The sequence below is a fragment of the Colletotrichum orchidophilum genome (assembly GCF_001831195.1).
Source record: "Colletotrichum orchidophilum strain IMI 309357 chromosome Unknown Scaffold_6.1, whole genome shotgun sequence".
NCBI lineage: Eukaryota > Fungi > Ascomycota > Sordariomycetes > Glomerellales > Glomerellaceae > Colletotrichum > Colletotrichum orchidophilum.
In genome coordinates, this window is record NW_019172962.1 from 259,959 (window position 1) to 286,138 (window position 26,180).

Genomic DNA, 26,180 nt, shown 5'->3' on the forward strand with positions numbered 1-26,180 from the left:
TTGCCCCTTCCCGCCAAAAGTCAGCCCCTCGCTCTGTGGCAGTCGGACAAGACTAGTGGTTCGTCGGCAAGTATGCTTAGCTCTAGCTTCAACGGGCTCGCATCGTCCACCGTCGCGCAGGGCGCTGAGAGGGGTGAGGTGACACGACAAAAAGATGGATGGTGGCCGTCCGGGATGGGATTTGGGGAACACCGAGCCACCACCACCGGAGCGCCCTAGTGTTCGATTCGGCGATCCGTCATGAACGTCCAAGCCAATCAACACGAACCTCCGTTTCAACCGCATTGGCTCTCGGTCCCCCGGGTAACTCGATCAAAGGAAAAGGTACCTCCAGGAAACACCAAACGGCGGGAGGGTATGCTTGTCTTGCTTGTTCATTTCGCGTGTCCTTCCTGCAAGGAAGCGTCAGCCTGCGTTTACCCTCCCATTCGGTTTGCGAAGGGGGGAGGACCCAGAAGCTGACGTGTGCCCTTTTGATTCTTCGTCCGAATGGGTTGCTTCAGCCTCCTGCTGGACGGACCCAGCTCGTCGGGAGAGCGCACTGCTCCTTCGAGTCGGGACGAGGAAGAAGGAGAAAAAGAAGATGGAGAAGAAACGAAACGGCGTCAGGTCAGCGAGCGATGACTGTCTAGGCGCTGGGGGAACGTGACCACGGAGCTGGGCCGAAGCCTCATTTCGGATTGTTTCAGAGTATGTGCTTATGCTAATACTAGGTGCCGGCTGATCGACACGCCGTCATCCACCACCAAAACAGACCGCCGTCAGGTTTGGCAGCCCAATCGTTGGCTAGCCGCCGTCGTGCCGAGAGGCGAGGCTGGTCATATTTGCTTCAACTAAGGCAGGTACTCTCTCACGGGGCTTCGCGCAAAGCCTCAGAAGATGACGCGGACAGTTGGCTCATTGTCGGTAAGCTGGGGGAAGCTGACCGATGTGGAAGGAAGAAATGTCAAATTTTGTCTGCGTGTCTATCCCAGTCCCACGTGTGTCGGATGTTCGGCCGTCTGCAACGCCGTCCCATCCCCTAGAATTAATCCCAACCCGAAAAAAGACCTTGTTTGCTGAATGCTGTTAACAGGCCTGTCAACCTGGGCTTGTCCGTCTGCAAACTCCATCGCGAAAAAGAAATATCTGGAATCTCATCTCAAACATGCCATCGCTGCAGGGCAGTTCTGTCCCAAACTCATACAAGTAGTCCTTCGCTCCCTCGAACACCGCCTTATGCTCCCCCAATGACGTCCGTCTCATCATCATCGTGATTAGAATCTTTCGACTCCAGGCTCAGCGGAAGCTTCTCCGAATGGCCCAATTCAATTGCGTCGTCCTTCGCCACATAGGCCTGCCCTACAGCATCGTGCCAAAGGTGTCTTCCTCCTCCTTGAAGGGGATAGGCTTGCGTGGACTTGCGTCGTCCGTAGTTTTACGGTGTCGGAAAGTGAAGCCGACGAAGAGACTCTTGCCCATTTCGTCATCACGATCCGCCATAGTCTCTAGCGCCTGCTGTTTGTCATGCACCTCCTTGTACTTGGCCATGTCAGCCTCGTTGCTGAAATCATCAAAGTAACCCGCATCTGTCTCTGAATCGAGCTCAGGCACGAATGGAGCCTTTGTGGTTCGCAGCGTGTCCCAGTCAACCTCGGCAAAGTAATGGTGAGAGTTGATCTCCTTGAAGTTGGAGAAGCGCTTGGACCGGGAGTTGATGCAACTAAAGCGCAATGTTAGATGATGTCACAAGACATGTCAACCGTGACAGGGCCCACTCACGTCGTAATGAAGTTCCAAGTGCGGTTGCTGAGGAAGTAGTTAGGGTCCTCCCAAACGGGCCGCTTGAGCACCTCGCGCCAGTGCTTCAAGTTTCTCCAAGTCTCGTCAGGTGTGGAGCCTGCAAAGGGAGGGAATCCTGTCAGAGCCTCGAACAGCATGCAACCCAAGCTCCAGTAGTCCACTGTGTAGTCGTACTCGTCCCCTCGAAGAACTTCGGGCGCCATGTAGTCGGGCGAGCCAACGATGGACTTGGCGTAGTTCATGTCCTTGGCGCGCATCGTTTGGTACCCCTCCCTTCGCTCAGCCACCGTCCGCTTGTCCATGGGCTTTCCGAAAGGCACCGAGGTCTCAGATGCCTTTTCGAGACGAACTCTCATAGATTCGATCTTGGCCGGCGCAAGCATACCGGCAGCTAGTCCAAAGTCCGTGAGCTTGACGTGCCCGGTGGAATCGACGAGGAAATTCTCCGGCTTCAAATCTCGATGAATGTAACCCAGCTGGTGGAGAGCATCAACAGAACAGAACATCTCGGCGATGTAGAAACGAGCATGGCGGTTGCTCAGAACACCCGTGTTGTTGAGCAGCGTGCGGAAATCTCCTCCCGGCACATATTCCATGGCAAGATAGATACTCTTGTCATCTTGGAACGAGTAAAGAAGCCGCACAAGCCAGTCACTCTTGGCAGTGGTCAGGATGTCGCGCTCTGTCAACACGTGGCGGACTTCGTCCAACTTGAACAGCAACTTTTTGCTCATCACCTTCAATGCACAGACTTCCCGAGTATCTTTCTTCTGCGCCAGGAAGACCTGGCCGTAGCCTCCTTGTCCAACCTGGGTGAGGATCTGGAAATCACCCTGACGAAGTCTGACTCGTCTCTTTCTGAGGTTTGCACGCTCTCGTCCCTTGTACTTCTGCCACATCTGATTGTACGTTGCCTCATCAGTCTCTGGCGGAGGCGGAATCTCCGATTGGAAGTTGTTCAGGCGGTTCTGTCTAGAGCCGACATACGTCAGGAGGTCAAAGTAATAGTCGAGGAAGTCTGCTCTTGGTTAGTTTTGCGGACACGAAGTTTGACGAAGATGAACGTACAAAGCTGTGTCACGTTGACGAGTCTTCGGACATTGGGGCGCTGCAGGATCTCCAGCTCTTCGGGGGTGAGTGCTCTCTGAGTGTTGAACTTGTTCCTAGGAGTTACAGCCTTCTCCTTGGGCTGATACAGCTCGTGACGGGAGATGGCAGCGTGGCTCTGTTGGTAGGGGGAGTCGTTACCTCCCAAGCGCGGGATGGGAGGAGTGTTCTCCTGTCCATGTGACTTCTTCAAGGGGCTGCCTGCTGAAGTTGCTACCTTGTGCAGGACGCTGTCTTCCACGTTGGGACTGTATTCGTTGCCTCTTCCCGATGACTGCGGTGTGGTGATCACACTCAGAGGACGATCGAGTCTAGGCCTCTCCAGAACAGGCGTGCTCAACTTGAGCGCATTGTCGAATGCGTCGGGCAGCTCGTGGGCGCCGGGGGGGTTCGTCTTCTTGCTGGGGCTTCCTTGGGGTGTGCTGGCAGGGTTGATGAAGCTGTTTCTCGTGGGTGTCTCGGGTCGCGATGCTGCATTACTATCCCTGTTTCCTCCGGGGAACAAATTGGCCATGAAGCCCGACATTGTTGATGATGTCGTCGAACAACCAGGTCGGAAGGTGGATCGAGGGAGGATGCGGGGGGGCGAAACGTAGCGACCAAACGATCAACCAACCTGCTTGGAGGGGTAGTTGAGAAAGAGGTTTGGGAAGGATCGCAAAGCACTGCAAGGTACGAATAGAGATGCGTGCTCGAGATAAAGCGTAACCAACGCGGCTTATTATGTTGTTATCTTCTCCGCCGTGGGGTTGACTTGGGTAAGTAGGAATCCAGGGCGATGGATGGAGACAGACTGCCCAAGATCTACCCGACCTACGGAGGCTGGCCACTGCACAGTCGATCGCTGGTGGGCACTTGCGTATTAGGGGGGAACAAGGGAACAAAGCGACAGTGTTATTGGGTACTGCGGGGCATTAAGTCAACAATGTTGCAGGGGCAACTATCAGACCCCTGTCAAACATGTGTTTCACGTGACTGGATAAGAGCAATCGATAACAATCTGGAACCTCTGAGCCGCCTTATCGCTATCAGAGCAATTGGTCTTCCCAGGTTGGCAAAGAATGGAAGCTTCTTGTGACATTGGCGTTGAAACTCCAACGACAATCCCCATTACGTCGACGCAAAACCCAAGATGCCGAAAGAAAAGAATTACAACCCAGTCCAAGCTCAGCGCAAGGCTGATAAAGCGAAAGCAATCAAGAAAGGTAGGAATTTACCCTTGCAAGACATTACCTGGTGAAGTCATTACTAACTCATCACTCTTCTAGGCAAGGCCGAAGTCCAGGGCCGTCGCAATGAGAAGCTCGCACGCCGCAACCCCGAAAGATTTCAGAAACAAATCGACGACCTCAAGGGTATCACGACAAACGGAGGAAAGCTTTCGCGCCACGAAGAGCAGGTCCTCGAGGGCCTCGAGAAAGAGCTACGCGCAGTGAAGAAGGCGCGCGAAGCGCTCGGCGACAAAGCACCCACGTTCAGCCGCGTTTACAACCGCGATGGCGATTCTTCTGGAGGAGTCCTCGGAAAGCGGAGACGGGATAACGACGAACTGACCAGCGATGAGGACGTCCCCGACGACGTCAAGCGGATACCCATGCCGAGAGATACACCGCCGCCGATTCCAAAACAAGTGATGGACCGGTGGTACGCAAAGAGACGCGCTAGGAGGCAAGCAGAACAGGCAGAGAGGGAGCCACCAGAGGAGAGGGAGACGGAGAAGGAGAGAAAGCTTGCAGCGCCAGAACCTAAGACCGTATACGAAGCAAAGCCGATGGTTCGAAATCTTACAAAGGAAGCTGTTACTGCTTTCGTGCCTACTCATGTAAAAATGAAGTTGGACAAAGGCAAGGGTCAAGGCGGCTTAATGGAGCCTGAAGAGGCGGATCGGCTGGAGCAGGAAGGCTACCTACAGACAACCGCGTCTCTCGGGGAATCAGAGAGCACTGTGTCCCGCAAGGTCATGGTGGAGGAAGTGGAGGATGAAGATGTCTGAGTGGGGCTATAATGTTCCAAGGAGTCAACGAGAAGAAGCCTTGATTTTGGCCACGGGTCCGACAAGTTAGTACTGCGACTCGACTGTCATATGGCGCTCAAAGCACCAAATACCGTTCCGGTGGGCTGCCCATCCATGGACCGCTCCACGCGCAGCAAGCTGCAGAGCAGACGGCGAAACCCCCAATCCACCAGATGATCGCCATGCCGCTCGTCGAGAGCACATGGCAGGTAACACTTGGAGTCGAGGGAAGGATCGCTATATTCACAGCACAGAACCCATACGATTCAGTTTGGCTCCCATGTCAGATTACAACCTAACCAGACGGTGACCAGCCGGAGGAACCTGTGCGGCCGGCGAGTCAGAGCCGCAATTCTGCGATTACGCCACACACCCTTTGGAGATAAATTTTTCATACCATCTGAAATACGACGGAACCTCGGTTCCCTGCGTTTACAATCGGCGCCTACTGTGTCTGGTTTTTGCGAGCAGCAGTGTGTGGATATAGCTATTCGCCTCCTCATTGAGGCCCAATTAACAAAGTCCAATATATTCAATCTGCATTACTGTTCCATACAGATTGGCAACCTGGCCTCTCATGTGTCTAAGACAAGCCGCTTGAGGCTGTGACTGGACTGCCGCCTGCCAGACTCACCTCCATCGCCTTGTAACACTGCAGACCTGATTCTCTAAACATATCTCAGCTTTGCCGCTTTGTACTGTGGCAGAAATGAAATACCACTAACGTATCTCAACCTCTTTGTCTTCCCGTTCTAGGTCCAAGGCAGGATGGGGTATTGAAATCGTTGGACCACTTGATTTCAGTCCGCAGCATTTCATTATTCGACCCTTCACAAAGACCGGCTCTGAATGACTCGTGACGCAATCCATAAACATACCCGCAGCATCGCTATTCCTCTTGTACGAAGGGCATGGTACCATCAACGTGCCAGCCCCTGTTCCCTTCTGTCCTTCGCTACCAACCTGCCAGCGGCCTCGCCACGCGACACCCATCCCATTCAAACTCAATATGTCTTTCTAGTCATGCAATTCGGAAATTCTGTGAAAGGTGCAGTCAGTTCTTGTCGGGGGATAAGCTGTGCAAGAATGGCACTAATGAAAGTAACACTCAGATTTCCGCTGGTCAATTTTGTTGGTTTGGCCTTCCACCATGAAATCCCAGAAGCCCAGCGTCAGAGTCAGTGTGCAGTGTCAAGAATGAAGAACACTCAACGTATTGAGCATATGGTAAATCACTCCTCTCGTAGCATCAAAAGTACACGTAAATGGCTCAGAGAGCGATGTAAGGTAATTCGTGTGCAGCCTTAGTGCAGACGAGATTCCAAGTCAAAGATGGCAATGCTTCATTTCCCAAGCCAGAGTGGTAGGACCTAAGGCGTCGAAAGGCCCATCATAGTAATGGATAGTTCTTCCAGTAGTATTCCCCTGTAAAAGCGGCCCAAAAACAATCCTTTCAAGGCTGTAGGAAAACCTGCCATCACTGTTCGGATACTCTACACCGTTCAAGTAAAAAAGGGCGTGGGTCTCCCAATCCGCCAGAGACCCAAGGATGAGATTCCCCTGTACGATTCAACTCGTGCCAGTTTCCTGGCCCGATCCTGTCATTTCCGCAATGTTCAAGTTGTAGGCTTCATGCCGGCGTCGTGGTATGGTGGCACTGGCGAGCAGGAAGAGAGTACTGAGTCAGGCACGGTCTTAAGGGGTCTCGAAAGCGAGCGGTATTGAGACGGAGGGAGGGTCCCTGGGGACGGGAAAACATTACCCGATGTGTAATCCCCCGGGACGTTCTGTAGGCCATTACGCAAAGCTGACATTGAAATTATTGGGCCCTTCTTCCTTTTCTCAATAATCGTGAACCAGGAAAGAACAGGGGGCCCTCGAGCATAAAAAAGGGTTAAGCTGTACGCAAGGGATAGTATCATAAGCAACCGCCAGATGTAGGAACATCATTCTGCCGGGGCTGAAAACTTTCATCTGAAATCCTTCTCTAGGAGTCGAGAGGAGTCAATACCATCTCTCTCTGGGATCTAGTGTCAACAACGTCTACTGGAGCAGGCCGCCCACGACTTTAGTACCGATCCTGCGTTCTGATGAGTTGTTGCCAAGCAACTCCCATGCGAAAGTCACTCTGTGTAAGTAGTGTCAGTGGACTGACCTTTCTCTCCGACTCAAGTAGCAGATAGAATGCGCGGCTCGCAAACACTGAGTGGCTGATCATCAACGACTCAAGTCCCATCGCCTTGAACGGCAGGGTTTGATTACTGCGTCGTTCAAAATACGGAGTTATACAACCCCTCTCTCGGCTCAGCTGAAGCCGATGGACGGGGGGTAAATCAAGGCTTCAATGGTCAGATGTCGTTCAACAGAAACGCACAGTATCGCATTGATGAGAAAAGGGGCGGGCTGCCAAATTGGATTCTTCTCATAGAGTCTATAAAGTGTATCTCATCGGCGCTCTTGCCGTTTACAAATACGTCTTCTCGACGAGACGTGACGAGCCTTCTATACCAGATATAAAAGAGGCTTGAAAGTATCCCAAGAGCTTGTCATCTTGAACGGCTATGGTCCAGCATAAAGCCGCCAGAACCTGGCTCGACATACGTACGCCGGGTAATGTCGCTCTTCCGGGGCCAATTCAGATCAGGTGAAGAGTTAATGCCACAGCGTGGGCTGGTCAATTTGATGAAGAAGCACTTTCCCACTACTGATTGAAATATCTACCCGCAAGCTATGCCCTGAGCTTGTAAACACCGATACTAGATCGACTCATCTTTGGAAGTCGTACACGAGAAATGTTGGTAAATCAACAAAGACCCCAATTTTCCAAACAGGATTCCCTTACTAAGATAGGGGTCACTCGGATTTGTGGTCACAAATTTCGGGCAGCAGGAGACTTGCCCCCGCTATCGACTGGATATCATTTTTGACAGATCCGGAGCGCATCAGCTGCGGGCTGGCGACTAACGGCGCATTTGATACAGGGAACATATCATATCTTGAGCACTGCATCAATTGTCGCTCATTCAAAGGGTGTACACCCCCTTGTGGCGATTTACAAAAGCCGATTGGGTACGAGTCTTGCGATGTTCTGTCATACTCTAGTTGGTTCTCGGGCCCTCGGCACATGCCGTTTGATACTACTCTCGCACCATACGATTACCAACCTCATCGCGGCCGTGACTGTCAGGCTCCCTGCGGTCAGAAGTAAGGAAAACCAATGTAACCTCGGGGTACAGCCATCAATTAACTTTCAGTCGACAGGCCAAGCCGGTGTCTCGGGAGTGCCAACAATAACAGCCATGTTATCATTCAGCTGGCTCGAGAACGCCATAGAATGGCTTTGGGAGTAGTCTTTGGGCCAGATTCATCTTAGAGGCTGGCCACGAATCGGGGTTTCCACCGGGCCAGCAGGATTCGAGGAGGGCCCATGAACATCAATCGATATCCTTTTCTTGGATATGCATGCAACTCTGCGCGCAGGGAGTGAGCAGAAGTCAGTCCACCCGCGCAGTAGCGTTTCAACGCCTTCAAGGACGCCTGGTATGAACATTTCAGCGGGGGTTCCACTCGAAATCAATCGTTGAGGGTGGGGAAAGGACTCCTGCTAGTTTTGGCGCCGTTGCTTGAGTACTTGGTCATGTTATCCTCGCCAGCCGACATAATCTGCCACTGGAGCCTCCTAGACTTGAAGAGATGGAAACTTTGAGAGTTATCGAATCGTATGGGCCGCAGTTCATGGGCTGGAATGATTTGCTAGCAGTTGGTGGGCAGAAAAGAGGCAAAGTGCTGAAGCGACTGGAACAGAATGGCGAGACACGGCAGCGATCCTGGGATCATGCGACTCCGCGACCGACTCCAGGTTGAGAGACCATCGATGCTGATTTTGGATCATCATCTTTGGCGTTTCACTTTCGTCTTCGGCAGTTCGCAGATGCTCGCTCAGCTTACAGCAGCTGCATGAGAGTGCTGAATGGGGTGTTGTCGGTTTGCCTTGCCAACTTTCTTTTTCATCTGCTATCCCGGCCCGATGGCCTTCAATCGCTGAAAAATCCGATAACTAGTACATTCCCAGCAGTGGTCCAACTGGCATGTAAGCATGGGGGCCGGCCGAGATGCGGAGATGTCGTGACTTTCGGTGTAGCTAGTTGACAGATCATCTAGTCTGGGCGGTTGGTGGGCAAGGGTAATCCAGACTTGATCTTAGTGATGCCCGCATGTCGCCATTGGCAGTGATTGGCTAGACGTGGTTTATTGATGCGGGTGAAGACTCGGTTTCGATAAGGCAGTGCGTGAACATGGCCAAATGAATGGCATCGAGAGGTGTGAGGTGTGTGCCGTTCTGTTGGTAGCAGAAGCGTACGTGTCGTGGTACCTAGGTACACTACAAGCCACGAAGGTGACGGTCATGGTGTTGATGGCTGGGCATTGCAGGAGACGGCAGCGGGGCTAGGTCACGATTGCATGTGAGAAGGATGCAGGAATGGTTGGGAGGAGCTGGGACCGATTGGCTGAGGATTTTTCTTCTCCTTGGCCGTGGGAGATTGCGATGAGAAGCTGAAGCCATACCTGTACGTCGGCCAAGACTCGATCTTTAGATGGCACCTAGAAGAAGGTTTCGCGTGAGAGACTACAATTAGCACGCCGTGATAGGCGACATACCCGACCACGTTCTGACATAGCCATACCTTACGGTACCGTCAGGGACATGTTGGAGCCGGGTACTATGCGCCTCTGGCATTGGAAGTGGCTGGATCTTCCCACGCCTTGGTAGCAGCCAAGGATAAACCAAGAGGATCCTCCTGCAGTACCCACCGCGCACAGTCAGCAAGTGCAGCCAAAACGAAAGACACTTCGGTCCAAGGACTAAGGCACCAAGGGGATGGCGACGCAGGTCGTCTCTTTCCACTAATGAGGGCAGTAGAACTAGGTCCAGGCTATCCTAGATGGAGTTTTGGAGAGAAAAAGGACCGCCACCTTGGTTTAGAGATGGGGTCAAGAGAGGGTGTGGGAAAGACGCGATGGTGAGACTTGACAAATGCTGCCGTGGCGTAAGGTACTTGGCACGATTGTGGGGAAGTAGAGCTCAGGATACCCAAGTAAGGTAAGCACGTGGTAATGTAAGTAGAGGCACAGCAGGCCGTTGGCGTTTACAAAATGCCGGTGCGTCTGCAAGTTGTCGGTGCCATGGAATGCCATGCAGCAAGAAGATGTTGTGCAAGAAGGAGTGGACCAACAGGGCACTTGGGAAGACATCCATGAGGACCGGGAGGTAAGAGAAACCAGCCTGGAAAAGGACATGGGAGGAGGAGCAACACCACGGGACGGATCATTACCTCCTGGCCTGGCCCATCGCCTGGCCCATCGCCTGGCCCATCGCCTGGCACATCGCCTGGTGGCCCAGCACTTTGCCACCTCGCGCCTTCCGTATCGGAGTTTGATCCGGCAGCCAATCAGGAACATCGGTTTCACCGGATTGAATTCCGCTCCGCCACTGAACGTTGGGCATCCGACTGTCCAGATTCTTTTGCAAACCACCTGCCCAACCTATCAGGAAACAGAAGGGATCGCCTACCTTCGTACCTTCCTGCCTTCATTTCACCCTCTTACACATCCAGTCCATCAACGCTCTCCCTCTCGCACCCGACTTGATGCTGCTGCCGTCGTCCGCGGTCCCAGTCACTTGCAGTTCCATTTTGCCATCCTCACCTCCTCTTCCACCACCACCACCACCACCACCACCACCACTTCCACCACTACTACTACCACTACTACCACTACCGTCCGTGCCTTCTGTCCTCTGGGCATTGTGCATTGTGTACCAAAACCCAAAATTTACTCAATTCTGCCACTACTCCCTTGAGTCTACACATACTCCCCCACTTTAGCTCTCAGACAAACTCCAACTTCGGCTCCGACTTTAACCCCATTCGATTCTTTGACTCTTTGTCCTGGCTTCACTATGCGCTCTCTCCCTCTCGGTCGTCTTACTCTACCGTACCGCTTCCCAACACCAACACATTCAGAGCCTGTTGTCTTGTTATCTTCAAGATATTGCATTCGGCATCCCATTCCGCTTGTACGGACAGCCCCTCAGCTGTCACCCTTATGCGTATCCACCCTCCCGCTCATCTTGCTTCGACACACGGGGCGCCAATAATGCTCATCATGCGAGCTCTCTCTCTCTCTCTGCTTCTTCCAGAAGTACTTCTTTGCTCCATGTACGCCACCCCGTGTAGTAATGAATGCGTCAGCTATCTTCTCTGTCTGCTATTTGAGACATCCGGCAACTCAGGTCGCCTGGTGTGAAAAGACACACAGTGGGTGGAACGGCTGTAAGTCTATTCTCTCACTTTGTCCCCTGTCGGTCCTAGCCCCGGTAGGAACCCCCAGTGGCGCGCATATTCGCAGCCCTTCTCGCGCTTCCTCCGTTGAGGGCCCGCTCAAATATCCTGTTGCGCCCCCATTCATCGGCATAACACTTCAACCCCAGTCACCCTGTTGCCCGTATCCTAGCATAGACTTTTATCCTCCATCCCTGGTTGTCAAAACTAATCATTTCTCCCTCGCAACCATCTTCTGTCGGTGTCTCCTTAGGGCAAAGATACTCATTTGTTCCCAAATCCAGATACCAGCTGCCATCCAGCGAAATTTTGAGTTTTCTTCGGATCCCGCCAGTACCACCCTCAAGACAGCCTACCCTAATCAAAGACCCTCGAAGGAATCTGCAGGAAATTGCACCTAAAATTTCTTGACGACATAGACTGAGCCATCTGATGTTCATTCGGGAGGCAATATGATGGCTCGGTCAGCCTACCCCGGGTTCTTGCCCATGTATGCCATGCCACCACAAACTCTCCTATCGCCCATCAACGAGTGTCACCAGTGCCAGCTGTGGACCGGATGCGATTGCTACACTGCTGAGTTAGCAGTCCCACCGGGCACACCGGCCTCCTCGTTGGCCTCCGTACACCGGGAGGTTGAAATCCGTGGCCGTCAGTTGTTCGACACAACAGCCCCGACTACATCAGACTTCATAACGACTACTTGGGCACCTCAATGTGGAGCGTGGTCTGCGTACCAGCACTTGGACTTCCAACCACCTGAATCTGTTGTATACAACCCTACTCATCCGTGGCCAAATCCCGTTGACAATCCTCCTACTCTAGGCCAAAACTGGCTATACACTCCCGATGTTGAACTTCAGGCTGAGCCGGCCCCGGAAAGAGCGACAACAAGCAAAACGACGAGGATGGCGAACGATCGAAAGCCGGAATCGATGAGTCAACCACCCATGAAGAAGGCGCGTCTTAGAGCGAGAGCGCAAGCCTCACCGTTAAGCACGACTTTGTCCGATGGAAACGCCAAGTGCATTGAGAACGCCAATGAGCGCAGGGACAGTGACCGCGATACCTGCTCATCAACCAGACCGGAAGAGAAAAAGACGTACCGCGTCAAAAACCGAGCCGCTGCAAAGCGATGCCGTGAGAAGACGAAGCAACATGAGATGGATCTCGCCGCTCAAGAGAAGCGGGTCACACAAGAGCGAATGTACCTCGATGCTTGTGTGACGGCGCTCAAGAACGAGGTCCTTGTCTTGAGAAGCCAGATTCTCGAACATGGAGGTTGCGACTGCGAGATGATTCGAGGATATATCGCAAGAACAGCCAATAATGTCAGCATCGGACTTCATGGAGAATGCCAGTTGGTGTAACGGGATGACGCAGATGCTACATCTACTCATCGTGTCCTTCGCTACTGAGCGGATGCAACGGATATGCATCAATGAGTGCGTGAAGCCGCGCATTGTGAATATGGACGAAAATGAGAAGGTCGAATAAGATCGAAGTCTGGGGCATTAGGTACAGCGAAGGGAATCCTGATGCCGGCCTCACATTTGCACGATAGTGAGCTGGCAAGATAAAGATCGCCATCCGGTACAAGCTGCAATGAGTGTAATGAGGTTGGCTCTCCTTCACTTGTCATTCCGAGCACTCCTCTTCTCCTCCTTTGGAAGCCGAGCAACGAGCTTTCTCCATGAGACCTTGGCTTGAGTCTATTGACTTCACAGCCTTCTTGAATTCTACCCCCTCTTGGGCGCGGCTGTTCCCCAGTAGCTATTCAAATGGTCACGTCCTCTTCCTATTCGCAAGCTAACTACTGGTGTAGGTATATTTCACTGGCCATGGCAGGTTTGTGCCATGTTCTCTCCGTAAATCTATGTTGCAATGTGTGTTGCGATGCGTTCAGCCAACCACAGCCATACCTTGGAGAGGCGCTCTGGAGGGGCAGAAAACCCACCACCTCAAAGACGCCCCGGGTTGGCTTGACATCTCAGAACCACTCTCTGCCAATCAATGGCCGACTGAGCCAGCGCCAGGCACTAATAATGACGACCCGATTAGCAGTGCCGCATGTACTTCGACCTGCTGGCGGGTTGCATTACGACTGGCACAATTATGGTCTTTGTGCAACCAAATGATCTCTTTTGCTCAACTGTTCTTTTTCCTTCATTCTACAGGCCTTTTTGTGTCTCCCCCGCCTTATTCCCCTCAGCGGGATTCCATCGAAAGCAGTCTTAGGCAACTGGTTCATTATCCGTCGTCGTCCGGGTGCACCAGGCTTGGGTTTCAGCGGCCACAGGCAGACTCTGCAGATTGTGGGGAGTGTCTAATCCTAATTCCTGCTGGGCTGCTGACACGAACCGACAGCTGAGCTGGGGTCCGATGCGCCAGCAAACTCTCGATAGCCACAGCGGCCACTCGCACCTACGACATCCTTGCATTTCTGTCCCTTCTGTGGATGGACGGATCGCGCAGCAGCAGCCTCTACCTTGCTAATGGGCTGGTCTGGCCACGGCCAGACGATTCCATGGCTTTGGGGAGCTTTGCGAGCCAAACTCAACCTCTTTTATGTGGTTTTCATTTATTAATATTATTTCCATTTCTTCCCTTTTTGGTTTTCTTATTTACCTAGTGGGAATCGCGGCAGCTCTCCCGGCACCGGAACAATCCAAGTGGCCTAGCCAGCAACGGGCACGGGGATTTGGCACGAGGGCCACCGTCTTGTCCATCCATTTCGTCATACCTGCCTACCTCACGAGCTCCCAGGAAATTGAAGACTACTCATCGGGACGGGCCTTGTCAGCACTCCCAAACACTGCAACAGTAATCTAACACCACGACGATAAAAGAAAAGATTCAATTACATCCAACATGGCCAGGGGGTCGGCAGTATGACACACGCCGTCAAAACGACTGAGACTTACCAAGCGACGCGGCGGGCGGATCTGGTCTGGCGGTTGAGGCCCGCTCTGGCTCTGGCTTTGGCTGTTCCCTTTCTCAATTCGTCCACGCGCGCCATTTCAATTGCTACGACGAATACGCAGACATCGCCGTACCAGCTACACGCTTACGCCCATAATATATACGCCTCCTCTTCCACAATTCGTGGCCATCTCGGTTGCCCGCCAGGCCTACCCATGGTCTTGTGGCAACGGTCACGATGAAACCACAGCGCGAGCTTTTACCGGCGGGCCCAACAGCAGCCAGCAGCGCCTCGTCGGAGCGGGAGACGACCCCGCAGTCTGCCTCTGGTACCACGGCTTCTGCACCAAGACGACGTCCCCAGACAAAAATTGCCTGCACCTCATGTCGCCGCAGGAAATCAAAATGCGATGGCCAACGTCCTGTGTGCTCCTTGTGCGCGGGAATGGGTCGTACCCGTTGCGAGTACGATGCCGGTCCCGACGTCACACGCTTTGCTGCCCTGAAAACAAAACATGAGGAGCTGCAACGCCGTCTTTCTCTCTTTGAAGAACTCTTCCGCCTCTTGTCCATGCGCTCCGAGCCGGAATCCGTCGAAATCATTAGGCGGATGCGGACTTTGGACATAGAAACTGACCTGGACGACCTGGTCAAGTTCATCAAAAACGCCGATCTGCTCATCCAGCTAGCTTCTGCACAAGCTGAGCCCCCTGCATCGGGGGCACCAGGTTCTGGCACGAAACACCCAGAACCTCCCGCAGAAGATCTTTCCTCCCTACTTGAGCTATTGTATATCACACTCAGCCTCATGGCTTCTTCATTCCCCGTGGCACTGGCTGACACCAAGACATTAGAAAATCGGCAGTTTCCAAACTCGACGCAACGGCTCGCTTGGCCTTTCTTGACACGATAAGACTTCATATTGAAGCCTTTATCTCTACTGGGCGTAGTCAGTCTGGCCCCGCTGAGTCGATCAAGATGGAGGGGTTGGTGGACGGGGTCACGGATGCTGCCGTGGATGGAGAACTGCAGGATGGCGCGGATGGCGCGCACCACCATGAATCAGGGGTTTCCCTAAAGCGACTACTAAACGACGATACGACGAAACCGAGATGACGCACAATGCATATTCTGGAAGACCGACACGTCCTTGCATGACAGGCATGAGGGACGAAGACTACGAATGGGCGGAGTAGTTTGACTCGTATGAGGACGGCGTTGTCCAGCACTTCTCGAGACGGCAGCAGCTACACAGACCGCAGAATACTCTGCGGCACGATGAGTATGGGTTCTGCCAATGGCAACAGTCATTTTTCAACGGCAGCATTCTTCGTGGTATAGGGAGACTACGGGCCTTTGGGAGTAGCACGGCCTCTATGACTTCGAATAAGCAGCGACACCGACTCTAACCTATCATGGCCTCGTTTAAGGCTCCATAACGAGACGAGGAAGGAGGCCCAGCAAGAAGTTTGAAAGACGGGTGGAAGGCATCGAATGCCCGTGTTCACGGTCAGCGGTTGAACGGGCAGAATGGGAGCTTGACGTTGCAGCTACGAGCTTTTTTTCCTCTCGGAAATTTACTCTGTCCGGAAATGGAGCAGCGCGCAAAAGAAAAGGAACCAACGAGAAGAGTCTCTTGACGAAACAAGTTGAGGCAAAGCATGCAGACATGATGGCGAAGGTTCGTGACATTTAACGAACTCGAATTCTATGGCGCATGCGAGGTCGTTTCGCCATCACACGGAAGGAACAGTGAACTGAATCTGGAATACAGAACGACATTAAGCAGTAGTTGCATCGTCTTGGAGTGAACTCCTCTTCTCTTGACCCAAGCATGCGATCGGCCTCTCATCTTACACACCGAGCATTGAATCTTCAACTTTCAAGTCGAGCCCTCTGGCAGTGTCTTCCCACCCGAGAAAAAGAAAAAAAAAAAGAAAAAGAAAATTGTCCGCTGGGATGAAATGGGCTGGCTTTCATTTCAGCCTCTCACGACCGTATGTCAAATGAGGAAGTCTCAATCAAGAAACGTTGTGATGCGCACTGATGGGATGGTGTGGTCCATGCCGAAGCACTAAAATAGTCCAAGGGGGTGTTTGGCCCTTGTAGAGAGGTACCTAGTGAAGAATTAGGTACCAAACTACGGGGACGCCATTTTTGGGCCAAATTTTGTTCTATTTTGTCATCTTTCCCCCGATTTGCTTAGCACTTTTTTCCCTTTCCCAACGGTCGCTCAGGGGTGACGGACGGATTTTCATGTTCCCAGCCTTTCTAGCCCTACCGGGCGTGTAGACGTACGACGCCTCGGGCCGAGAGCCGCATTTTGAATCTACCTCATCAGTGTACTCATCGAAACATTGTCAGGATAATTAGGGGATAGAGGAAGAAAACATGAAGCGTAAAAAGAAAAAAAAACCCCCCCCAATAACCAAGCGAGAATGGAGTTGCTGGTGCAGCTTAGGCTCCCTTTTAGGAATGGAAGGACAAGGCACATAGCCGCTTTCGGAAAGGGAAAGAATGATTCCATGAAGGGTGGCATTAGAACACACATCTGGGACTTGGGCGCGCAAGGCTAGGAACCGGCAGGGCAAGCTGATAGGCAGTCGCCGGTGGGGAAACGATAATAATTTACAACGATATGCCTGAGAGAGAAATGGACAAAGGGCGGTAATGGGAGAGTGGTTGGGAAAGAGACACAATGGGGAAAAAAAGAGCGATGAGCCTGGAGAATGAAGATCAAGACAATAATACGATCTCGATCCATGAGGGGTGTTGAAAAAAATAGAATCTGACGTAGCAGTGGGTACTTTTCTCTTTCCCATCCGTGTCATTCCCCGTCATCCCCCCCCTTCTTTCAGAAGGCGCGCGGTTGAGGGGTAGCAAGGAAGGGGGATCACGATGCACTACTCATCCGTGTTGTTGGCAGAACCAGTCACGCGAGCGGTCAGTCGGGCTTCGGCCGATGCCTTGTCGCCGGTCGGTTCCGACTGCGGTTCCGACTGCGATTCGGGACACTTCTAGGTCAGTAGTAGCGAGCAACGATTGAATGTGGTTCTGGAGAAGACCTCGGGAAGGGGCTAAACATTTGTGGACAGAATTGCGACGCCCCGAAAACAACCCGAACCCTTCATGTTCCCCTCTGTTGCGGTGCCCACTTTGAGTCCCGACCTAAAGAGGATTAGACGCAAAAAGATGACATGTCTGAGCTAATACTCAAGAGGAAAAGAGAGTGGGACAGGAAAATTAGGTGAGAAGGGAGGGGGAAGACGGAGAGAGACATGCGGCGGTTTTGGCACGGGTTATTCCGTTGCTGGTTTGTCGTGAGTTGGATAAGGCTGGCAGGTACGTGCCAGGGCAGTAGGCAGTAAGTAAGGTCCTTTTTCAGTTTGTTCGCTGGTCGTTGTTTCCCAGTGTGAGGGAGCGTCGATTCGGTCGTCGACGACTGAGGTAAAGGTAGGGTTGAACTTTTGAAGTGACCGGTTGCGGGCGAGCGGGCGAGCGAAAGGGCGGATCTAAAAGTGTGCGGTCTCAACTTTCAGCTATTATAGAAGCAAAGTCAGGCTTGACCTGGCAATGGCATAGCTGGATAAAGTGTGGCGGGAAAACCGTGAGCCGGGGAGGAGCCAGGGAAGGGGGGTTTCCGAAGACGAACGGCCGGAGCCGGCGAGGGCGGCGAGCTGTTGAGGAGTGAAGCGTCGGCGGCTGGCGGGAGCCGGGGGTTCGGTGAGCGCGTGGCACCGTACCGTACCTGAGCCGAGGGTAATAAGTCGGAGGGAAGCAGGACGACGCTTTTTTTTTGGTTCCGCTACCGGGCCAGGTGCCAACTGTAGGACTTGGAATGAACATTCGCCCTGATGAGTCTCTTCTTCATATGTACAGCTCACTTTTTACGAACGGCATGATATCAGTGACAGTGAATCACCACTTTTGATTTGTTTTATGGTCGACTGGTTGACGGTCATATGTATGTCTGGTGGGAGTAAATTTGGGCTATTTCTATCTCGCCAGATGTCGATCATTAGTGGAGGAAGGCACCGGAGTAAAGGCTATTGCAAGCGAGGGAGGGTTGAAAAAGAGCGTCTCAAAAAAAAGAATTGCCATGGTTGCGTTGTTCGCTAGTTGTGGTTGGCGTTGTGTGGAGATGCGGGAGTCGGGGCACTGAGGCAAACCGCGTGGGAGCACGTGGGAGGTAGGGAAAGGACAAATCGCGATAGTGCGGTATATCGCATTTGCTGCATGAAGGCACTCTTCCCTTGAGGTTCGTCTTGCCAGGTATTCTGTCATCATGCGGCTCTAGATAGCACGAGAAAAGACACCCAGGAGAGAAAGACTATATGTACAGACATGCGTCTTAGACAAGTCCAATGCTAGATAGTGTCACGGGTCGATCTGGTCTGCTGGCAGACTGATTCATCCTCTTGGGTTTCGGTGGTGGGGCGTTTTGGAGCCGCCGATTCTCGGCCTAGAGTCCAGAATCCCAGAGCGAGTTTTGATGGAAACCTACGACTAATTGAAATACGCCATTGGTCCGTTTTTTACGCGCGACTTCGCATCCTTGCGTCTTGGAGCCGCCCCCGACGCCTTTGACTAACATGTACTTGTCAATGGAAGAGGGCACATGCCAACGCCAGACAACATGACCATCTCCGGGGGCGCGGGACTTGATGTCCTATTCCCACCAATACCATGCTAATAGCCTAACTCTAAAGAGCAAAAAGGAAGAGAGCGGCGCATGGCATAAGGTAATGCCTGAAAGGCGTTTTGTCGATCTGAAAGGCAGACGAGACGGGGGAAGGAAAAAAAGCAGCCGGGATTTGGTTCGGTTGAATTACCCACATCAACGAACTCCCATGAGGGAACGGGAACTGCAATCCTTCCTCTCTTCCGTCTGTACCTTGCGAATCCAAAGACTTAATAGGTGGTCCATGTCCAAACCAGCCCAATCCCGGCCTAGCAAAGGAGCTGGAACCTACCTTATTCACACAACACCGGCTACCGGCTGTCTGTTCTCGTTGTCCTGGACCCCTGGGAAAACCTGGGGTACAGCTAAAGAAAAAAGTTTTTTTTTTTCTCTCTTCTCGTGACTCCCTCGCGCTCTCGCTCTCCCGCTGCCCGCATTACGTGACTTAGGCCTTTTGGCTCTCCCTGGAGTGGTTCCATGGTCCTTTTGAAGCGAGCCGTGCGTGCCTTGGTTATGATTGCATGGAAATGACTGGATAGTTGCATCAAATCACCTAACCCAACAACTCGTCCACACGAACGAACCCTTCCCCCCCCCCCCCTTCCTTCTACCCACCCCCCCGTTCATGATCAGACCAGACCAGACCAGCTTTAGGCGAAGACCGAAGAAGCGAGGACCAGTGATAAAAAGTACAAGTAGGTTCGTTGGTCCGCTCTCCCACAACGGCCCGCGAAAGTAGTATCGATATTAGTCGACATTCTCTCCTCCCAAAGCTTGAACCTGTTTTATAAGAAACAGGCATCTAAGACTCCAACGAACTTGTCACCATAAGCACTATTGCGCGTCGTGTTTTGCTCAAGAAGGCGTTCAGAGGCAGAGGCTGAGCTTGTGTGCGTGAAAGAGGAAGAGAGCTCGTGTCGGAGACAACAACTTGGTGCGAAGACAACGAAAGGGTAGTAGGGCAGAGAGCTCAGCTCACAGGGTTGCGAAACTGCAGGGCGGAAGTCAAACAGAGAGCAGAAAGAAGAAGAAGAAGAACAAGATCGGCAAGGTCGAGGGAAACCAAAGATAGTGCGAAAGCCCTTTCTCTCTCTCTTCTCCATCCATACGTCCATCCCATATGGACCCAGAAAAGGCTTCTGCAACCCGCCAAGGCGATCACTTCGCACCCGAGCCAGACTATAGCGGCTATGACTACCCGCTACCGAGCAAGACGGAGAGTGCGGCCCACGACGGCGCGGCCGCGGCCGTAGGCAACGACTTGATTCCATCCGTCTCGAACGCTGTCGCCGGCGCAAGCGGCAAAAACTATAATCAGCACCGCAGCGATTTCAACAAAAACGCTCACAGCAAGCAAGGCGGGGGCGCGGGTGATACCGACGACGACTACATCCACCGCACGGATACCGTGGGGGCCTCGACGACCGCGGAGGAAGAGACGTACCCTGAGGGCGGGCTCCGGGCGTGGTCCGTCGTCCTGGGGTCCTGGCTGGCGCTGTTCTCGGCCCTGGGTATCATGAACAGCATCGCCGTCTTCCAGACCTACGTCGCGACGCACCAGCTAAAGGAGTATAGAGAGGGAACCATTGGGTGGATCTTTTCCGTGTATACCTTCCTCTGCTTCTTTGGGGGCATCTACATTGGGCCGGTGTTTGATCAGTACGGCCCGCGATGGCTCGTTCTGGTCGGGACGGTGTGCCTTGTTATCGGCGTCATGCTGCTGAGCATCTGCACAGGTAGGCCACATCTATCCACATCCCAATCACCCGTTGGCCGTACAATATCACCACACCCCTCTTCGACTTGCGACAATCACTCCATCTCCGAGGGAACCAAAGATACAAGGCGCGCGCTAACATCCTTCCAGTATACTGGCACTTCATGCTCGCCTTCGGCATCCTCTGCGGCCTCGGCAGCTCCCTCGTCTTCACACCCTCCATCGCAGCCGTAGGCCACTGGTTCAAGCGCCGCCGCGGCTTCGCGACGGGTATGGCCTCCACCGGCGGCTCCATTGGCGGCATCGTCTTCCCACTCATGATGAAGTCTCTCTTCCCCCGCATCGGCTGGGGTTGGACCATCCGCGCCGTCGGCTTCATCTGTCTCCTCCTCTGCGGCGCCTCCAATTTTCTGATACGCTCACGCCTCCCGCCCGCCCGTAACGCGAGCCCGCACCCGGACCCGCGCATCTTCCGCAGCGCCGCCTTCAGCCTCACGACGGCGGGCATCTTCCTCATGGAGTTTGCGCTCTTCATCCCGCTGACGTACATCTCGAGCTACGCACTCAGCGAAGGGTTCGGCGAGTCCTTTGCGTTTTCCATCCTGCCGATCCTCAATGCCGGCAGCGTGCTCGGCAGGGCGCTGCCCGGTTGGTGGGCGGATAAGGCTGGCCCGTTCAACAGCAACATGGCCGCCATTGTGCTCTCCGTGATTGCGTGTCTGGCGGTCTGGCTGCCTGCGGGTTCGACGACGGCGGGCGTGGTGGTGTTTGCTGTGCTGTTTGGGTTTGCGAGCGGGAACAATATTAGCATCAGCCCCGTGTGCGTCGGACGGCTGTGCAAGACGCAGCACTACGGCCGGTACTATTCGACGACGTATACTGCTGTCTCTATTGCGTGTTTAATCGGTATCCCCATTGGTGGCGAGATTGTCACGGCGACGGGTGGCAAGTACTGGGGTCTCATCATCTTCACCGGGCTGATTTATGTTCTGGCCCTGGTGGCGCTCATGGCTGCAAAGTTTGTGTGCGTTGGGAAGAATATTTGGAGCAATTTTTAGACGAAGGAAAAAACAACCACGGAGACTCAGATGGGGGCAGTTATGGTAAAGAATACCCGAGATCTTTGGCACAAAAACAGCGATGGGATATTGTAGGCAGTTATGATGAGAATTGTACGTAAAGGAGCCGGAGTTCTAGACACGGGATAAATCGTAATGATGTAATCTTATCTTACATTCAGCTGTTTGTTTTCACGAATCAGAAGCACTCATATTCGGCTATCGGTACCAAATGAGAAGAGAATGATCCGGTTTTGGAACTGTGAGATTTGGAATGCGATTGTAACGGCGTGAACGCCGACGGGACGTCGTTGCGAAGCCCCGAAGCAAATACGTTCCCAGAAATCCGCAGCAGATTCCATCCCGGAGGTGCGGGTCGGTGGGGCACGGGCCTCCTTCGGGCCGTGCGGAGGAACCGAACCGGCGCTGGAAACGACGGTTTAAAACCCTCGCTGCGTCCTCTATTCTTTCTTGTAGTGTTCTTTTTTTTCAATAATCTGATTGTCTTGAGTTTCGGAGATAGCACATTCAACACATCCTCATACCCTCTCAAGACTGTACTCTTTGGGCTTAAGGAGATCCTGAAAATTCCAAGGTGAGTTTACATGTAAGCCACGTCATAGGGGAGAATGCGCCGGAGGACCGAGGTCCGGCGGAGGTATGAGCCGAGTAAGGTGAATGAGTCTTATCGCTCATACGTCTCATACGTCCTACTTTTTGAATATGAATGAGGGATGAATTCAACTACCGGAGATAACAGCTTGTGTATCAATTCACTGACAATGCCTAGGTCTTGCTCACACGTACGAACCGCCCTTGTCATCAATTCATTCTCCCTGCCACCAGGCTCTCATAAGCCTCACCACCACATTATTCAATACACAAACGAAGCGACTTCCCGCCCAGGGCTATTGCATGGGATATCTCATCTTCATCACACTCATTTCAAAATGTCCATCCCCACAGAAACGGCAGAACGCCAAGAAGACGCCTACTTCTCCTCGCAACCGCCCCCCAAAAACCTCGAGTCCCACGTCTCCGCCGCCCGCTCCTTCATAAACAATCACGCCGCCGCCTCCCGACGCGTCGTGCTCGTCACCTCGGGTGGCACCACCGTGCCTCTCGAGAAGCAGACGGTCCGCTTCATCGACAACTTCTCCGCCGGCACCCGCGGCGCCACCTCGGCAGAGTACTTTCTCGAGGCCGGCTACGCCGTCATCTTCCTCCATCGACAGTTCTCCCTCCAACCTTACTCGCGCCACTACTCCCACGCCACCGACTGCTTTCTCGACTTTTTGGCCGAGGGCGACGATGGCACCGTCGTCGCTAACCCGGAGCACCAGAGCCGCATGCGCGCCGTGCTGCGCAAGTACACCGCCGCCCGTAAAGGCAATATGCTGCTCATGCTGCCCTTCACCACCATCACGGATTATCTCTTTGAGCTGCGCGCCATCGCGGGCCTGCTGAGACCCCTGGGCCCCTCGGCCCTCCTCTACCTCGCCGCCGCCGTCTCCGACTTCTTCCTCCCCCAGGACAGGATGGCCGAGCACAAGATCCAGTCCACCAATGCCACGGACACCTTCTCCGGTTCAGGAGGAGGAGCAGCACCAGCTGCGGTGAGTACCGCCGCCAAGCCCACCGGAAACGGCAACGGCAACGGCTCAACCACCGAAGACGAGGAGGCTTTCGACAACTTCGACTCCACCAAGGTGGCTAAATCCAAGAGCCTCGTCATCGATCTCGACCCCGTGCCCAAATTCCTCCAAAACCTCGTCGACGGCTGGGCGCCGCAGGGCATGGTCGTCAGCTTCAAGCTGGAGACGGACCCGGCCATCCTTGTGCACAAGGCAAAGTACTCGCTCGAGCGGTACCAGCACCACCTGGTCATTGGCAACCTGCTGTCCACCCGCAAGTGGGAGGTCGTCTTCGTCGCCCCCGGCCAGGCTGACCGGTGGGTCCGCGTGCCGAGCGTCCAGCGCAAGACACCTACCGCTGGTGATGGGCCGGGGACCTGGGAAGATAAGCCGCTTGACCCCAGCGCGCTGCCGGAGAGCGACCCCGAGATGGAGATTGAGAGCTTGATTATTCCTGCTGTGCGGGATTTGCATTCGCAGCACATCGAGTCGCTGCAGAAATAGAGCATCAGTGAGCGGAAGAAGGATTCAACAGATTTTTGGCAAGCGTCACGTATATAACGGCATAGCGCGCAACAATGGTAATGAAAAGTATCAAGTACAATGGTTTCTCTCGCTCTCTCTATATAAAAGTTCTCCAAACCACGCGCTACGTGATGCTAGTATGTTACATGTCCCCTGGGTTTTATGCACAGCGCACGCCTCACTTGGACGGCGACAAACGCCAAGCTCTCATGGGGAGTGACTGCAGATGCAGGACTCTAGGTCGGATATAGAGCATGAACGTGACTACGCCAAAGATGACGCAAATGATGTTGACAAAGTAGTATCCATCGCGCACCATCTCGCACGTGCCGCCGCCGTTGACGCACTTATCCTTTTCTGGCTGTAAGGAGCAAGAGAAGGGTTCGGTGATCACGGGGCCCTTGAGGGCTTTCAGATCCGCGGGGTTGCCGGGTTGGCAGGTCGCGACAGTGAAGTAATCTACGAGACGCAAGACAAAGAAGCGCGGGAAAGTGCCGCCAAGATTGCAAACACTGCGACCAAGTTAGTACGAGCATTCAAATCGACAGCCATGGATAGACTTACGTAGCCAAGAGAGTCATATAGGTGCCGCCGATGACGGGGTCTGCGATTCTGGCGTGGAAAGCAGAGACAGCGACGAACATGACCGTGTTCGTGAAAGTCGAAAAGACGTGCTCGCCAATGACGACCAGCATGTACCAAGGAGTAACGCCGCCAGCCGGGAAAATGGTGACGGTGAACTGAGCAATCAGAGCAGCGACAAGGCGGCCCATGAAGCCCCAGCACCATAGGCGCATGGGCGTATATTCCTGGGACCACTTGCCGGCGTAGTAGCCTAGTGCGATTTCGAAAGGGAAGTCGATGAGAACTGTCAGTGCCATGTTCTCCTGGCCGAAACCCTTGTCAATGAGCTTCAGGTTGGTGACTGCGTCGTTGGCCTGGAAGCCAATCTTGGCAATGAGATGAACAATGATAATAGTCTGGATATTCTTCAACTTGAGAACGCCCCACATGATCTTGTACACATCCCAAATGCCATCCTCATTCTTAGTTCTCTCCTCACGCTTGAAGAGAGAGAGACCGATGGTGATGGCAATATATGCCCAGCCCCAGAAAGTCAGATACCCGCCAAGAGACATGAGGCCATGGTCCAGGGGAGAGCTGCGGAAGTAGCGGTTTGCAAAGTCCTTGGAGTTGAAGGCCAAGAAAACGGTGTAGGACAAGAAGTGGCCGGCAGTAAGACCGACGGTCTGCGCGGTGGATGCATAAGACACATTGCCCGGCGTGAGGAGAGTCAAGGCCCAGCCGTCTACGGCGATATCTTGAGTGGCGCACATGAAAACGAGGAAGAACCACCACCCTGTGAAGTTCCACACGGTAGGGCCTCCGGGCTTGCCGGTGTTGGCCATCATATTCTCGACCGTAGACCCAAGCCAGAGCATACCCAGCCCTGAAAGCAGCTGAATGGGGAGAATCCAGCTTTTTCTGCGTCCGACCTTGGGGCTCCAAACCGCATCAACGATGGGACTCCAGAGAAGCTTCAGCGAGTACGGGTATGAAGCTAGACTAAAAATTCCAATCTCGCTGTAAGACATGTGGTCCTTCATGAGGAAGGGAACCGAGCCGCCCGCGAGACCCATGGGCACACCCTGCAGGAAGTACAGGAGTACCAGCAGGAGGAAGTTCCTCTGGTCCTGCAACGGCAACTCGAAGAAGCCATGGTTATTGGCGATGGGAGTCTTGGGGACGGGATCGTCGAGAGTAAAGGATTCGCGCGACATGAGGTTCGCGGTTACGGTGTCGGAGCCGGGAGTAGTCGCCTTCCGTCGGAACTCGACGTTGTTCTGGTTCATCGCGCCGTTGGCGTGACCGTTCGTGCCGTCTGTGTCTACAGCTAGATCGGCCAAAGCTTTTCGCTTGACGGACTTGTTTCGGCGTGTTCGGACGCTCATTTGTGCTTGGCTCGTAGTTGAGGTATGTCTCGGTTGAAGCGTGCGGCGCAATGCTAGTATGCAGCAGAATTCGAGATATAGAGTGAGAGGGGTTGTGTCGAAACGTAAGAGGTTGTTGTTTGGAGAAAAGACTTTATGCGACAAGTCGAGAGTCGTGAGGAAAGAAAAAGATTCTTTGTCTGTCCAGCGAGGACCACCTAGACAAGGTCGAGGGCGGGGTGGAGCAGAGTCCGTGGCAGTCAAGGCGACGCTGTCTTAAACAACAGCTTAGACCAATGACAGATGGTATGGCGCTAGGCAACCAAACGATCGAGAGCTTGTTTTTCTGTGTGCGCGGGTTGGTTGGGAGAAGGAGGGGAGGAAACGGGCGAGGTCCAGGAGTGGAAGCGCAACCGTGGCCTTTGACACTTTTGGGAACGCCAGTGGCAAAGAAGGAATGGAATAGTG

At 53.5% G+C, this 26,180-nt stretch overlaps 9 protein-coding genes across 9 annotated transcripts; 6 read left to right on the top strand and 3 right to left on the bottom strand.

Annotated features, from left to right (window-relative positions):
* Positions 1 to 1,341: 1,341 nt before the first annotated feature.
* Positions 1,342 to 3,415, bottom strand: CORC01_01191 (uncharacterized protein; the record flags this gene model as incomplete). The annotated part of the gene is made up of 3 exons (XM_022612847.1): positions 1,342 to 1,702; positions 1,762 to 2,800; positions 2,851 to 3,415. The coding sequence occupies 3 exons, from the start codon at positions 3,413 to 3,415 to the stop codon at positions 1,342 to 1,344; spliced, it is 1,965 nt and encodes a 654-aa protein (XP_022480608.1).
* Positions 3,416 to 4,021: 606 nt separating this feature from the next.
* CORC01_01192 (WW domain binding protein 11) lies at positions 4,022 to 4,882 on the top strand (the record flags this gene model as incomplete). Its single annotated transcript, XM_022612848.1, has 2 exons — positions 4,022 to 4,094; positions 4,158 to 4,882. The coding sequence occupies 2 exons, from the start codon at positions 4,022 to 4,024 to the stop codon at positions 4,880 to 4,882; spliced, it is 798 nt and encodes a 265-aa protein (XP_022480609.1).
* Positions 4,883 to 10,232: 5,350 nt separating this feature from the next.
* CORC01_01193 (uncharacterized protein) lies at positions 10,233 to 10,715 on the bottom strand (the record flags this gene model as incomplete). The annotated part of the gene is made up of 2 exons (XM_022612849.1): positions 10,233 to 10,447; positions 10,511 to 10,715. The coding sequence occupies 2 exons, from the start codon at positions 10,713 to 10,715 to the stop codon at positions 10,233 to 10,235; spliced, it is 420 nt and encodes a 139-aa protein (XP_022480610.1).
* A 981-nt stretch (positions 10,716 to 11,696) lies between these two features.
* On the top strand, positions 11,697 to 12,614 carry CORC01_01194 (uncharacterized protein; the record flags this gene model as incomplete). Its single annotated transcript, XM_022612850.1, has 1 exon — positions 11,697 to 12,614. The coding sequence occupies one exon, from the start codon at positions 11,697 to 11,699 to the stop codon at positions 12,612 to 12,614; it is 918 nt and encodes a 305-aa protein (XP_022480611.1).
* Positions 12,615 to 13,120: 506 nt separating this feature from the next.
* CORC01_01195 (uncharacterized protein) lies at positions 13,121 to 13,615 on the top strand (the record flags this gene model as incomplete). The annotated part of the gene is made up of 1 exon (XM_022612851.1): positions 13,121 to 13,615. One exon carries the CDS (start codon positions 13,121 to 13,123, stop codon positions 13,613 to 13,615), a length of 495 nt encoding a protein of 164 aa, XP_022480612.1.
* Positions 13,616 to 14,404: 789 nt separating this feature from the next.
* CORC01_01196 (uncharacterized protein) lies at positions 14,405 to 15,282 on the top strand (the record flags this gene model as incomplete). The annotated part of the gene is made up of 2 exons (XM_022612852.1): positions 14,405 to 14,955; positions 15,021 to 15,282. The coding sequence occupies 2 exons, from the start codon at positions 14,405 to 14,407 to the stop codon at positions 15,280 to 15,282; spliced, it is 813 nt and encodes a 270-aa protein (XP_022480613.1).
* A 4,685-nt stretch (positions 15,283 to 19,967) lies between these two features.
* Positions 19,968 to 21,622, top strand: CORC01_01197 (major facilitator superfamily transporter; the record flags this gene model as incomplete). Its single annotated transcript, XM_022612853.1, has 2 exons — positions 19,968 to 20,583; positions 20,715 to 21,622. The coding sequence occupies 2 exons, from the start codon at positions 19,968 to 19,970 to the stop codon at positions 21,620 to 21,622; spliced, it is 1,524 nt and encodes a 507-aa protein (XP_022480614.1).
* Positions 21,623 to 22,572: 950 nt separating this feature from the next.
* On the top strand, positions 22,573 to 23,760 carry CORC01_01198 (DNA/pantothenate metabolism flavoprotein; the record flags this gene model as incomplete). The annotated part of the gene is made up of 1 exon (XM_022612854.1): positions 22,573 to 23,760. One exon carries the CDS (start codon positions 22,573 to 22,575, stop codon positions 23,758 to 23,760), a length of 1,188 nt encoding a protein of 395 aa, XP_022480615.1.
* A 199-nt stretch (positions 23,761 to 23,959) lies between these two features.
* On the bottom strand, positions 23,960 to 25,733 carry CORC01_01199 (acetyl-CoA transporter 1; the record flags this gene model as incomplete). Its single annotated transcript, XM_022612855.1, has 2 exons — positions 23,960 to 24,293; positions 24,346 to 25,733. 2 exons carry the CDS (start codon positions 25,731 to 25,733, stop codon positions 23,960 to 23,962), a joined length of 1,722 nt encoding a protein of 573 aa, XP_022480616.1.
* Between the last annotated feature and the right edge of the window lie 447 nt (positions 25,734 to 26,180).